Source organism: Candoia aspera, chromosome 4 (assembly GCF_035149785.1).
Source record: "Candoia aspera isolate rCanAsp1 chromosome 4, rCanAsp1.hap2, whole genome shotgun sequence".
Taxonomy (NCBI): domain Eukaryota; kingdom Metazoa; phylum Chordata; class Lepidosauria; order Squamata; family Boidae; genus Candoia; species Candoia aspera.
Genome location: NC_086156.1, coordinates 107,631,201 through 107,647,070, shown reverse-complemented (window position 1 = coordinate 107,647,070; position 15,870 = coordinate 107,631,201). Strand labels below are relative to the sequence as shown.

Below are 15,870 nucleotides of genomic sequence, written 5' to 3'. Positions count from 1 at the left end.
TGATAGCCTCTCCTACTTGTATGTTATTGCATTCAATTTATGCTTCAGAGATACCTGCTTTTATGATCTACATGTACTGTAGAGAGTCATTAGAAAAAGAAACCAAAGAATTTATTTTTTTATGATCCTCATTAAATTTGTATAAGTGAAATATTTACAATGACACTGAACTAATATAACATTGACAATAATTAGGTAGTGTTTTAATTGGACTGTTATCCTAAGTACTTTTTTTTATCATTGAATATAAATATTAAAAAAGAAGAAACTGGATTTCATTAATAAAATTATTTCCTTTCCTATTCCTTTAATATCTCTTCATCTAAGCTCCATTTATATTCCAAGATGTTATAAGATCATACCAATTTAAACAGACATGTCGCAATATATATCTGACACCACGGGAAAAAAATATTTCCATATTGGTTGTGAAGACAATGTGATTTTTGTAATTCATAATGACATACAGTACTTATAGCTGAATTTCCAACACTTCTCTGAACTGCAATGTCAATATAATTTCTAATATATCAGGTAATTTTATGTTTTTGATCTCCATGCTATCAAGGGGAAATACTGGAGATATCAAGTACCATACATGATTACCCTTTCATCTACTGTTACATGCTAAATCACAGATTAATGGCTGGATTCATTTTGAAAAACTGATCTTTAAAGGGCTATAGATGATTCACAAACCTAGCCTATCTCTCAAAATAAGGCTAGACCGATGACTGATTGGCATAAGGCTATGCAACACTTCAGAATTAAAGATACTTCAAAGAGTGCAAGGAGATTCATATATCACCTCTCTGCAATTATTTATTTTATTTATTTATTTTCTATTCCGCCTTTATTATTTTTATAAATAACTCAAGGTGGTGGACATAACTAATACTTCTTCCTCCTCCTCTTTTCCCCACAACAACACTTTGAGGTGAGGTGGGCTGAGAGAGAGTGACTGGCCCAAGGTCACCCAGCTGGCTTTCATGCCTAATATTGGACTAGAACTCCCAGGCTCCTGGTTTCTAGCCTGTTGCCCTAACCACTAGGCCAAACTGGCTTTATGATTCTTTTCCCAGGATTGTGCTTCTGTGAAGATCAACACCAGAATGGGAAGGTTTGCATTGTCTTTCATTAGCTGTTACACGTAAAGTTCATATTCAATAATGGCTAATGTTTCTAAGGACTGGCTTGACGCTCAGTCCAGACTACATGCACCAAAGGACACAAATGCTTGTTCCTCAATTTCTTGCCCTTCTAATCCATGCTGCCAAGGGTTGCTATTTCCTTGCAAGGATCATTTCTTCCTTGCTAGTCCCCTTCCGTTCCTTTTTCTCTGCTTTCATATCTACTTCTCACATTCTATTCCTTGACACTAACATAGAACCTGCCTTCCCCCCTCACCCCCCCTTTATTGTATGATCATTACTTTGACCCTACAATAATAAAAAGAAGGGGAACTTCCATGTGCTCTTTTGTTTCTCCCCTGCACTGTTGCACAGAAATTTTGGAAGGAGCAAGGAAGAACTGATAGTCCAGCTTCACAGAAACAAAATATTATTCATTTCAATTTTGTAGCTTTCTTGCAGCAGGCCTATTTTGCAGTAACATGGGAAGGAGGTGAGAAAGCATGGGGAGCATATTTCACCCAGCCTGGGCAGAAACTATTCAGGATCAACCCTGAATGCCTACAGGGTCCTCTGTGTGAGATTAAGGATTGAATGGAGTTACAATCAGTAGTAGGAGTGGAAAACATAGGGTGAGGGTCATTAACACCATTGTTGGATCAACTGGAAGAGAATAACAAATGGCAGGTCTGACCAGTAGAGAAAATGGCAGCCATGGTGTTAACCAGCTGTTTGTGTGAAGGGGACATGTCAGGCTGTCACTACTTGGGAAAGACGTACTGGAGAGCATCCACTTGGAAAGGTTTAAATTTGCTTTCAAGGGAAGACAACATTTTTGAAAGATGGGTGGGGTGTGTATTTGCAGTGGGCTGGAAGCAGGCAGAGAACCACATTTTCTGTTCCTGGAACTGAAGCAGTGGGTGGCCTGTACTGATAACAAGTGAAGTAGAAAGTGCTGATCTGCCCTCAGACCAGTCAGGGAGTAGATGTTGATCTGCTGCTTCATTATGGATCAGCTAACTGGGAGAAGTCAGCTGGCTCTTCCAGGCTATAAAAGCCAGGTTGCTTCAGGGTCACAAAGAGGCCTAAAATGTAAAAACAGCAACATACTGAAGGGGTTTAGCTCAGCTTCTGTAAGGCCAGCAACATCCTTGGGTTTATACTGTAATTCCAACATGTTGGAGGCCCCTTCCAAGCCACTGCTGCAGGGCAATCACATTGGATAGGCTCCAGTCCTGGCAGTGGATGCAGAGCACATTTGTAAAAAGCCTGCCTTCAGAGTGCTCAAAGAGATCTGTCCCAGGGATGCACAAAACAGCTGGAAAGTTTTATCCCGAATGGGAACTGGCCCCTGAAATCAGTGTTTTTGACCTCTTTGGTTGATCATAGTATGAATGTTGGAGACTCATCAAGCCAAGCTACTTAAAAAAAAAATCAGGTTATATCAGTTTGAAGGAACTGCACCATTGGAGAAGTTATGTGGGAGGAAAAAATGAGACCAGATTCCCAGGATCAAACAAAATATTGACTGACTGACTGACTGACTGACTGTCTTACTGTGGACTTCAAAAGGACTACCCCTTCACTGTTATAAATACAAAAGTTGCAAATAACTTTGACTTTCATGCCTGCAGTTTTTCTCTTTTCTATCCTTCCTGCTTTGAGGGTTGCTGTCACACATTACAAATCCCTCTACTGTTGGTGACAACCAGAGGCAATTTCAATTTCTTCTGAGTCATGACACAAAAATTACTCCCTCTTGTTCAAAGTGTCCACGGCCTCGGATTCTAAGTTGATTATCTCAAATGTAATAATTAGTATAACTTTGATTGTCTGGAGATATGGAGATCCCTCAAGGGGATCAAGAAATGTTAATACCCCCTGAAACATTTCCATCTGCAATTAAAGTTAGCCAGTGCTTGATCATACATGATTTTTATCTTAAACTATGAGGTTCCCATCCTCTTCACAAGCACACATAGAGAAACAAACCAACACACTCACAGAATGTTAAACTCAGAAACTGTAAGGAAAGGTAATGTGGAGAAAGGGGATGTGAGTCCCAGATTGAATTGTTTCCTTCTGAGTGGTGTGTGTACAGCATTCCTGCCAATGCTTTGGCCACAGGTAATGTGTCACATTTCTCAAAGTAAATGCAGCACTGCTGACCCTCTGCCTATTCTTCACAAGCAATATCAGTCAGGGGACATCAGTATTGCTGGCATCATTTCTCACATCTTCCTGTTTTATACAATGATGGACTTCAAGACACCTCCTACGAGTGATCTCTTTGAGGATATTATGTAAGTATTTAGTCATTCCAAGAGACATACATGTAAAATAGATCTGAAGATGAATGACAGTAAAAGCTGTGTGTCGATGTCTACCATAGACTGTTCAATTGGGTCTTCAGGCATCTGTAGAGCATGAAATAATTGCTGGCTGTGTGTGTTATATATGTATCTGTACCCTGGCTTTGCATCTGCATAATAATTTTTTGGCCTTTATAATTTCTACATATTTCTATGATCCGGTGCCACCAAATCCCTAGCAATGAATGGTCAAGAAGGGAAGTTTCTTTTTGTCCATCTGTAAGTTTCCCACTCCCCCAAATATCACCACTGTTAAATTTGGCCTGTAGAAGCCAAAGCTGTACTGTATGAAGGGAGCTGGGGGTGAAATTCCACTCCCTAGTAATTTGTTTTGAACAAATTACTTTTACTTGATTAAGAGTTAATTAATTAAGCTTATTGGATTAAATTAACCTTCATAGAACAGTGTCCTAGTCTTGCAATGTGAATCTTTCCAGATGGAATTAAAGAAAAGCTGAAAGACAAAGAACTCCATTATTAGTCTCCTTCGCAACTATCATAAAAACTATGCCATTGATACTCATTGTAGCCTCCCCGGTCAATATTGCGGACACCACTGACATACTAAACCCATCCTAATACTGTCGTATAAAAAAAATTATGGGAGGCCACCTACGAGTGGCAGAAACCTGGTTCCTCTGACTGCTGCCAGACCTTTCTGATAAAGTGCTTTGATTAGTTCAGTTCCTGACAAGTTTAAATAAGAGGCATGCATCAGACCTATATTGACCGGATCGAGTACCTCACATCGCATGTGAAAGGAAAGGCATAAAATATATCATGTCCCTAGTTAAATGGATTATAGCAGATGATGTACCTCTCTCATCAGGGTCATAATTCAGATTTACCAACACATCCTGGCTTTAGTATTTGCTGTCAAGGAGATCAACACTAATCCCCAGATTCTACCCAATGTAACACTGGGCTTCCAAATCTATAACAGTCATTTCACTTCAAAATGGATGTATCATGCCTCAATGGAACTCCTTTCCTCTAAAGGCAGATTAATCCCAAACTACAACTGTGACACCCAGAAATATCCAGTAGCAATAATTGGAGGACCTGACACTGATGTATGTCTTCACACAGCCATCATTCTGCACATCTACAAGTTTCCTCAGGTAACCATTTATGTGTACTATGGATACAATTTGATTAAATCACTCAATCCTTTTAGATAAGACTTGGTCACTGGGAAAATGCAAAGACTGATTGAAAACAAGAGGCATCCTTTTCTTTCCACCTTCTTGTTAAAACTTTGAAACACATTTGTAACGGCTGCTCCATTTTCAATTTCATGGGTAATAATATGTGGATGGAGAAAGTGATGAACATTAACTGGACCTAGAAAGCTCCAGGTTTACCACATGTTATGGTCTGCATTCCAAGAACTTACTTAATAACTAAATTAGCCCCATTTCTGAGTTCCCACAGTAGACAGAACAAAATGTTGGAGTTTATACAGCATAGGAAGCCACAAAAAAAACTAAGCAAGATTTCGATTAGCAAAGATTGATACGTCATGCAAAACTAACTGTGAGCATTTATATTTAGAAGTGCTGGAGGATCAAAATTGCAAAATGTAAAAGTGGTAATAGGAGATGGCTTTAAATCTTTGCTTGTGCACTAAAGTTAGAAACAATTATTGACACACTTTTTAAAAAATCAAAGCCTTCATTCCATTCCTAATTCTTCTGTATTTTCTATAGTTGATGTATGGCTCTGCTCCAATCACAGATCAGGACAGACAGGCTGGTTTCCATAGAACATACTTAATAACAAATTAGCCCTTTTTCTCAGTTCCCACAATAGATTGAACGAAATGTCTGCTTAGGAAGCCACAAAGAAATGTAAAAGAGATTAAGACACACAAAGATTGCTATGTTGTGCAAAATAAACTTTTTTAAAAAATACCCTTAATATTGCTGGAGGAACACAACTGCCAAATGTGAAACTGGTAATTTGAAATGGATCTAAATCCTTGCTTGTGCACTACAGTTAGAAAAAATATATTGACAGATTTTTTTAAAAAAATAAAAGCCTATTGTCTTCTCTCCTAATTCTTCTGTATCTTCTTTAGTTGATGTATGGCTCTGCTCCAACCACAGATCAGGACAGACAGGCTGGTTTCTACCACCAAATATTTCCAAATATGGACCATCAGTATAAGGGAATTATTCAGCTACTGAAGCATTTTCAGTGGACATGGATCGGGGTCTTGTTTGTGAGCAATGACAATGGGGAGAAGTTTGTACAAAACGTGGTACCCATGTTTCTCCAGAGTGGGGTCTGCTTTGATTTCATTGAAAGATTCCCAACTGCTTCTTATTCCACTGACATTCTCAATATTGTGAAAGAAGGTATGAAAATGTATGGTGTTGTCATGAACAGCACTGTGAATTCAGTGGTAGTTCAAGGTGAAATCGATATAATGATAATTTTGAGAATGTTTCCAGCTGTGTCAAAATTTGATGAGATACCATTACAAGGAAACAGTAAAATCTGGATTATGACAGCCCAGATGGACTTCACATCTCTTCCCTTTCAGAGGTGGGAAGACCTAGATTTTCTCCATGGTGCTCTGTCCTTTGCAGTTCATTCAAGAGAGGTCCCAGGGTTTCGGGAATTTCTTCAGTCGAGAAAACCAGACTTCAGTCCAGAAGATGGCTTTATTAGGGTTTTCTGGAAGGAGGCATTTGGATGTGTGTTCTCAGGCTCCATGGTTGATGGGAAACCCAACCCAGTCATGGACAGTCAACCGACATGCACTGGGGAGGAGAAGCTAGAGACCCTCCCTTCCTCCGTTTTTGAAATGGACATGACTGGCCACAGCTATAGCATCTACAATGCAGTCTATATTGTGGCACAGGCATTGCACATTGCTCATTCAATGACCTTCAAACATAGAGCAAGAACAGGCAAAGTGAGACTTACTGAACTTCTCAGTCATCACCCATGGAAGGTAATGTCTCAGGGACATAAAGAAGTGTGAAGTGTATAGATGTGTCTCTACCTCATCTAAAGGCCAAATTCAATGTTTAGTTCCATATCATTTTGCTTTTGGACATAGTGCATTTCTCCTCCAATAAATAAGATTTTTTAAAAGTGATAAGTTCAAGGAAACAGCAGAATGCCTTTCCTGATGCTCCAGACACAAGGATTCACAATCTTTACTGAGTGCCTTTACTAATCTGGTTTCCTTCTCTCCATTTATGTTAATATATCTGATGCACAGGAAGCACTATTCCAGCACTGTAATTCAGGAAACAGCCTGATATTTTCTACTGCATCTATTTCTTTTTTTTCTTTTTTAGTTATTTATTTCATTTATTTATTATTAAATTTATAAAACACCCATCTCAGTATAAAAGTGACTCTTGGTGACTTACAGATTATTTTTTTCAGAATGCTTATCTTTTTTTTCCTTCTGATTTTAATTATTCAATTGCATTTTTCCTTTAAATTTAATTTTAGTGGTGACATCATTATTATCTTCACCATCAACATAATCAAAAATATGCCTAGAAACACTGAAAGAGATAGTTATTATTGTTTTTTTCCCCTTTTATGGAGGATGTGGAGATTTTCAGAATTGATCAAATGACAACATGCAAGAACCATATAGTGAACCAGTTCAATTTATTGTCTCCCCTTTTATCTGTAACATTTAAAAGCTATAAAAGCACTGCTTTCTGCAAGACTTTGACTCTTTTAGCTAATTAGTTCTGCATATTGCTAGAGAAGGTAAGTATTCCGTCTTCCTACTTCTAACTGCAGAAGAGACTGGAAATTAATATATGGCTTAAATTGCTTTATCAGATTGGGTTAACCATCTCCCTTCTGCAAGAGGAAGGGATGGTGCAAGGTGTGTCCATCACGGTGCATATAACTATTGTATAATTCCCAGATAAAGTGAATTAAGGGGTTTAACTTAAATTTATCTGGTAATCTCTCATGGCTAACAGACTTCTATTTTCAGATCCTCCTCTCTCTCTGGATATCTACCAGTTCTCCTTCTATCTGTCCATCTGTCTGTCTGTCTGTCTGTCTTAATCTTTGGAATTTATATTGGATAGACTTGAAAACGTTCCAGGCTGTCTTCCTCCCTGCCTTCTCCTCTTTGGTGAACCTCTATCATGGAGGGACATCAACAGTCTGAAAATGCCTAGAGTGAACTTTCCTTCTTAGCCATCTTCTCTGTTTAAACCACTCTCTTCCTTTAAACTCTGTAGACCGTGTAAACTTCCTTCCTCCCCCAATCCAAATGGAATACTCTCAGTCTGAAAAAAGGGAAAAAAAAAAAAAAACATTTATTCTAATTCTTTCCCAGACTCGGATTACCAGATTCAAGTATGTTTCTATGCTTTGGGAACTTGATATAAGGTACATAAAACAGTTTATTTCCAATATGCCTGAAGTGGAGATAGGTCTTCAGCATTTTATAGATCCTCATTATTTTTTTCTTTCTTCCCTTCATTCTTTAGGCTTGGTTTGTATCTGTGTATGTGTTTGTTGTGTGTTTTGTTTTTGTGTATTTTTAGCTCAATGAAGTTATAAGAACAATGTCATTCAATAATACGGCAGGTGAAGCAATATCTTTCAACCAAAATGGGGAACTAGATGCTGGATTTGAAGTCATCAATTGGGTCACATTCCCAAACAAGTCCTTTCTGAAAGTCAAAGTGGGTGGAATAGGGTCTGTGACTTCCCAAGAGGACATGTTGAGCATCTACGAGGAAGCCATCATCTGGCCAAGCAGGTTTAACCAGGTAGATGGAAACACATGTTTGGACAATCCAGGATCATGTTACCAGTGTTTACCTGAATAGATGTCAGTTCTGGAATAGTTTTAGTGATTTTTCTTCTTTTCTCATGTCTTCAGTACTAAAAGATGTGCCACAGAAACCTTTCATTGATTATAGCTTTTATATAGTCATACAGTGTCGAAAAAGGGAACAAACACTTTGTAACCTATATGGATCCAAAATATAGGATAAATACTTCTTCCAATTGCATGAAGACCTTTACATGATATAATCCATTACATTATACAATCATATATCATCTTAAATCACAGCAGAGGTCAGCATCTAAGTGACCTTGGATGGTGGTGAAACAAGCCATGCCAAGTGGTGTTCAGACTCGTAGAAAATACCAAGGCTGTAGGAAGGTGAAAAAAGGTCCACAAAGAAGACAGAGGGAAACTACCTCCATTCCATTGTCAATAAAACTACATGGACATATTCATGTGCTCTCCAGCATATAAGCTTGACTCCAGAAGGTTTTTTCCCTAGCATCATTTAAAATACTTGTCAATAGATATGAGGGTTAGCTCTGTACATCTCAAAGTATTTTCCTCCCCTGGCCTCTTCACTGACATCACTCACAAGACCTCTCACCAAACACGATACCAAGTGGGAGCCTAAACAGAGAATACCTACTACAACACAGTCTTGGGGGGGAGGCAGGGGGGGAACCAAATAAACAATAACAACCAACCCCCCCCCACACACACACACACCAAGCATTCTTTCTTTCTTTTTTAATGAATAGGTCCGGCCACTTTCTCAGTGTAACAATTACTGCCATTTGGGTTCCACCAAGACGAAAATAGAAGGGAAGCCATTTTGCTGTTATGATTGTCTTCGCTGTCCAGAAGGGAAGATTTCCAATCTGATAGGTGAGTGGTGAAAGATGAGTATTGCAGAATCTGAAGATATAGTGATGTCAGGTGGTGTAGATATTCATTTCTATGCGGCCAAATATGTTTCCCAGTTGATAGTTGCAATGTAAGGCTACTGTCTGCAGAACATAACACTACTCTCTCACATTATGAAAAGAGGTCTAATTATTTTTATTTAGTTATTTATTTATTTATTTTCTCAGGATGGCTCACATAATGGCAATGGTGGGATGCTGAGTTATTTGAGATTCAGGCTATGCAGAAACTAAATCTTTTACCACTGCTTCAGAATGCACTTGAGACCCAAGCTAGGCCCCCCTGCTATGTTTTCAAGCTGTCAGGTCATCCCTGGAAAAGACAGTGCTTTAAGATGATGCAGAGAGGATATAATTTTGTGCTTCTGCACACCCAAAGCCACCTCTGTACATCAATCCTTATGCTCTGCACTGCCATATTTGATATTTCTAAATTGAATTATGTAAAGTGATTGATGATACAAATAATAAAAATAATACAGTTGAACATCAATATTTCTCTGCTCTTATTGCATCTGCAGAATGCTGCCCGACAGCCCTGTTTAAGATCACTCAATCAATTCTGGGGAAGGTGGGTCCCTACGAGGCCATGAAGAGGAGTTTTATGGGCATGTGGAGGATAAAATTGCTCGGATTCATTCTAATTTTGATGCCGAGCGTAAGGCATGACATCTGGAGATGCCTGGGGAACATAGTTACTTGTCCCATTCCCAGAATAGGCCTGAGGAAGTGTACAGGGTTTTCCAGTCTGTAAATGCCACCACTTGTCAATTACATCCCTGTCCCTCCTGGCTGGCAAAGGCAGCTCAGGAGGTGACATGTGGGTGGGTCCAGGCGATGGTGAATTCATCCTTGGAGGAGGGAGTGGAATTCTCTTACAGACGGGGTCTGTAACATGCCCTCTCTGCATGACTGGGTCAAGCGGGTCAATGTTAGGGAGGTGAGGCGGTCCCTCAGGTAACCTGGCCCCATGACCTGTAGGGCTTTAAAGGTGATAACTAACACCTTGAATTACACCTGGAAGCAGACTGCTATCCAATGCAGCTCACGATATAATGGTGTAACGTTCCAATCTAGGGCACCATGAATTGCCTGTGTTGCCGCATTTTGGACCAACTGTAGCTTCTGGATACTTTTCAGGGGTAGCCCCATGTAGAGCACACTGCAGTAGTCTATATGGGAGATGATCAGGGCACAAGTAACCATGCTAAGGGCCTCCCAATCCAGGAAAGGGCATAACTGGTGCACAACATGACATTGCAAAAAGCCACCCCTGGCTATTGCTGCCACGTGTTCTTCAAGCAGGAGTTGTGAGTCCAGCAGGACCACCAGATTTTGCACTTGGTCTTTCTGGGGCAGTGTAACCTCATCCAGAACCAAAGATGACAAAGTCCAAGATATGGAAGAGCCATTAACCCACAGCCACTCTGTCTTACCAGGGTTCAGTTGAAGCCTGTTGTTCCCCATCCAGACCCCCAAAGTCCCCGGTCAATGGGAAGGGACAGTCACAGCATCACTTATTTCACCAGGGATGAAGATGTACTGTATAATTGAATATCATCAGTATATTGATGATACCTCATCATGTGATCTCACCCAGTGGTTTCATATAGATGTTAAAAAGGACAGGAAAGAGGACCAAGCCCTATGGCACCCCACAAAGGAGTTGCTGTAGGCCAGATCACTCACTCCCTATCAACACTAATTGGGACCAGTCCTGGACGAAGGAGGCGAACCAGCACAGAACTATGCCACCCACCCCCAAATCCCGGAGCTGCCCTGAAAGGATACCATGGTTGATGGTATTGGAAGTCGCTGAGAGGTCAAGAAGAGCCAGGATGGATGCACTGCCTCCATCCCACTCCCACCAGAGGCCATCCATAAGTGTGACCAATGCTGTTTCGCTTCCCTATCCAGGCCTGAAACCTGACTGAAAGGGCTCTAGATAATTAGTTTCATCCAGGACCCTCTGGAGCTGCAATGCCACCACTTTCTTAACCATGTTCCCCAAAACGGGGAGGTGGGAGACGGGATAAAAGTTGTCCGAAGAGTAGGGTCCAGCAATGGTTTCCTGAGGAGGGGGTGCACCAGCGCTTCCTTCAAGGTCATTGGAAACACCCGGTCTTAAGGATTTGTTTATCATAGCATGGACCCAAAAACATGTCACCTCCGCGCTGCATTCACTAGCCAGAAGGGACATGGATCTAATTGAAAGGTGGTGGCGTTTACAGTCTGGAAGATCCTGTCCATTTCCTTGGGCCCAACAGGATCAAATGGCTCCCAGATAACGGTATGTATATACATACATGCACACAAGCCTATGTGTGTGTGTGTGTGTGTGTGTGTGTAATGTGATGGAGAGAACAAGCATGTACATTGAATATTTTTGTCATCCCCTCTCCATTGTAGAAATGAGAAGAATCTATTAGGAAATACTTCATTAATGTAGCTAATAACTGGGAACCATATTTGACTGATTATCTCTTGAAAATCTCTCCTTGATTTTTCAACACCTTATGACATTGCTATGTTCCATTGTGATTTTGTTGAGTTCAAAATCAGTGCAACCATCTTCCTAACCTGAATCTTTTTCCTAGATATGGATTACTGCTTTTCATGTCCAGAAGATCAATATGCAAACAAGGATCAGAATTCATGCCTTCCAAAAGTTGTAACATTCCTGACTTATGTGGAAACGTTGGGGACTCTCTTGGCCATTTCTTCTCTCTTCTCCACTTTTATCCTTTTGTTGGTTCTGGGCATCTTCATTAAGTACCAGGACACTCCCATTGTCAAGGCCAACAACCGAAACCTCACCTACATCCTACTCATTTCGCTCCTGCTTTCATTCCTTTGTGCTTTACTATTTATTGGCAAACCCAATAAAAAAACTTGTCTCCTCCGACAAAGTGCTTTTGCCATAATATTTACTGTAGCTGTATCATGTGTGTTAGCAAAAACCATCACTGTGATTTTAGCTTTCATGGCCACCAAACCAAAGTCTGCAATGAGGAAATGGATGGGGAAGAGATTGGCTATTTCCATCGTCCTTTTCTGCTCCTTCATTCAAGTCATTCTTTGTACCGTCTGGCTGTTGACCTTTCCTCCGTTCCCTGAATTCAACATGCACCTAATGGCAGAAGAAATTGTTCTGGAATGTAATGAAGGCTCCTTTGTCATGTTCTACTGTGTCCTGGGCTTTATGGGTCTCCTAGCCCTTGTCAGCTTCACTGTAGCATTCTTTGCCCGGAAACTACCGGACACTTTCAATGAAGCCAAATTTATCACCTTCAGCATGTTGATCTTTTGCAGTGTTTGGCTCTCCTTTGTTCCTAGCTATCTGACCACAGGGGGCAAACATATGGTGGCTGTGGAGATCTTCTCGATCGTAACGTCCAGTGGGGGGCTCCTTGTATGCATCTTTTTCCCTAAATGCTATATCATTATACTGAGGCCTGAACTGAATAGCAAGCAGCAACTAAGACAAAGGAGAAGCTGAAAGATCTGGAATTGTATTGCCTTCTTTTAATTTAGCCATGCAAAAGCAATAAGACCTCAAACTGAAGATCTATAACCCACTGCAACTGCAATTTTAGTAGTTGGAAAGCTGTTTCTGTTTTTAATGTTTTAATGTTTTAATGTTATGTCCCACCATATAATCATATGTCCCACATATAGTTTTATAGATATTTGTAATAAAGTATGTTTAATAAATAAAAATAAATAAATATTGACTAGAAACAGTGAATCAAATCTAATATACTAGCTGCCAAGGTGGGGACTATTTTATCTCTCTCATCAAATTAATGTATAGAACAGGTTTCTAAAAACCATCTGTTCTAGTCAGTATGTTTGAATGGAATACCAAGATAGATACATAGGACTAGAATATTGATGGGAGAAGATTATGGTATACATTATGCTAAATATATAATAAATATTGAATTATAGTCAGGTTTATGGATTACATGCTAAGGATAGACTGTTGAATGTTGAGAAATGCAGTGTAACCTCCTCTCCCCTTACGTTTGTTTTCCTTTCCTCCCCTTTCAGATCTCCCCTTTCAGACCATTCAGATCTATGTATAAACAAGACCAAAGTGACTTAGGCCCTTGACCTTACTGTGGAAGCTAAAACAAATTGGAGGCTTACTCCTATCTTGTACTTGTTGATAGATAGATAGATAGATATCAGTGATAAGTATTGCACAAGCTTATGGGGAAATAAATAAATATACCAATGACTACTGGAAGAAGTGAATTTGATGCATCTAGGTGTTGTGATTGGAGGTCTGGAGAGAAAAGATCATTAACATAATACAAATGGTGAGCTAATGAGTATAGTTTTCTACAGAGTGCCAGTGTAATTTGAAGTGGAAGGGAAGGGAAGGGAAGGGAAGGGAAGGGAAGGGAGGAGGAGCAAGGAGTATTACAGGGAACACCTCAGAAGAAAGTAATAGCAAAAGCGCAGGTTATTTGATATAAGTATATTCTATTTAACATGTTGTTCTGCTGAGTATTGAAGTTGCTCAGCTATTAAAAAAATTCAGACAGTTATTAAAAGTTTTATTAACAATTCAAATAATAAAAAAAACACATAGCATGTAAATGTCATACTTAACAATTAAATTAAGACTTAAAAGCCTGTCCAGAAATATTTGTTGGAAGAGTTATTTCAAGGCATTAATACATATATTGGGCCCCTCAAATCTCCAGGAAACTCCTTCAAAAGAAATTCAGTGACAACAGAGAAAAATCAACCCTGAATAACAGTCAGATGAGCTCATGACAGCTGTAGATATATTGTCAGATTATTTCAAGAAGGGTTGAAGTGCATATAAAATGAGACTTCCTACCATCTTCCCTTCACTACAACTGGGTGGGCTAAGAAGTTATGAGCCAGTCCTCTGAAGTTCAATTGGAATGAATTGTCAGCCATCATAATGCTTCATCTCAGATGCTATATGTCCTCTTTCCATTTATTTCCTTTAATACTGCTTGTAACCCTCTGAATGGCTTACAAATGGCAGATACAGTAATCAGACTAAAATACACATCATAGCTACAAGACTAACCATGAACCGTATTGTGATCCTAGCCATCACAAAAATGAAGTGGGGGAATCCGCAGTGGAGAAGTTAGAAACTCTTCTTAGGTATGCTTTTGAAATGGGTATGTCTGAAGTCTGAAGATTAGGGGGCAGTTGGATCGAGACCTGTCTATTTCATGTTGCACAGGAATCCTATCAAGCTCCTAGTAATCACGTTATCACCAAGAACACTGGATTCTCACAAGTTTATGAATCAGATATATTGAAAAGGCCCTCTGGAGAAGGCTCTGATGCTGGGAAATGTGGAAGGACAGAGAAGAAGAGGACAACCAGCAGCACGGGGGATGGACTCTAGGACAGTGGTGATGAGTGCAGCATTGGGAGACCTGAAAGAACAAGTTGGGGACAGATTGTCATACAAAAAGTCTATCTATGTGATGGCTAGGAGTTGAGAATCATACCCATTTTTGCCTGGAATTTACCTCCAATGTTTCTAATTTTCTGGAAGAGGTCTCCTGTCCTTCCTATTCTATTGTCTTCTTCCACTTCCGCGCATTGCTTCTTTAAAAATAATTCCTTATCTCTTCTGGCTAACCTCTGGAATTTTGCATTTAATTGGGCATATCTCCCCCTATCACTGTTGCCTTTTGCTTGCCTTCTTTCTTGGGCTACTTCTAGTGTCTCAGCAGACAGCCATTTTGCCTTCTTGGTTTTCTCTTTCTTTGGGATGTATTTTGTTGCCGCCTCCTGAACAATGCTGCCAACTTCTGTCCATAGTTCTTCCGGGACCCTATCTACTACGTCCAGTCCCTTAAATCTATTCTTCACCTGCACTGCATATTCCTTAGGAATATTAGTGAGCTCATATCTAGCTGATCTGTGGGTCTTCCCTAATCTCTTTAGTCTGATCCTAAATTGTGCAAGAAGAAGTCTGTGATCTGAACTACAGTCAGCTCCAGGTCTTGTTTTTACCGACTGTATAGATGACCGCCACCTTTGGCTGCAAAGGATGTAGTCAATCTGATTCCGGTGTTGTCCATCTGGTGAAGTCCATGTATAAAGCCGTCTCTTAGGTTGTTGGAAGAGAGTGTTTGTTATGCAGAGTGAGTTGTCTTGGCAAAATTCTATCAGCCTATGTCCTGCTTCGTTTTGTTCTCCCAGGCCATACTTACCTGTAATTCGAGGTGTCATTTGAATGCCCACCTTAGCATTCCAGTCTCCTGTGATGAAAATAACATCTCTTTTAGGCGTGTTGTCCAGTAGGTGCTGCAGATCCTCATAGAACTGCTCTACTTCAGCTTCTTCAGCATTTGTGGTTGGGGCATATATTTGGATCACTGTGATGTTAGATGGCTTGCCCTGAATTCGAATTGAGATCATTCTGTCGTTTTTTGGGTTGTATCCACGCACTGCTTTAGCCACTTTACTATTAATTATGAAGGCTACTCCATTTCTTCTGTGGTCCTCTTGTCCGCAGTAGTAGATCTGGTGGTCATTTGATGTGAAGTGGCCCATTCCAGTCCATTTCATTTCACTGACGCCCAGAATGTCTATCTTTAATCTTGACATCTCACCAATAACCACATCCAATTTGCCCTGGC

At 40.0% G+C, this 15,870-nt stretch overlaps 1 protein-coding gene across 1 annotated transcript; it reads left to right on the top strand.

Moving 5' to 3' along the window:
* Positions 1-4,479: 4,479 nt before the first annotated feature.
* Positions 4,480-12,719, top strand: LOC134496959 (vomeronasal type-2 receptor 26-like). The gene is made up of 5 exons (XM_063302674.1): positions 4,480-4,623; positions 5,583-6,464; positions 8,044-8,271; positions 9,056-9,182; positions 11,818-12,719. Exons 1-5 carry the CDS (start codon positions 4,480-4,482, stop codon positions 12,717-12,719), a joined length of 2,283 nt encoding a protein of 760 aa, XP_063158744.1.
* The last annotated feature ends 3,151 nt before the right edge of the window (positions 12,720-15,870 follow it).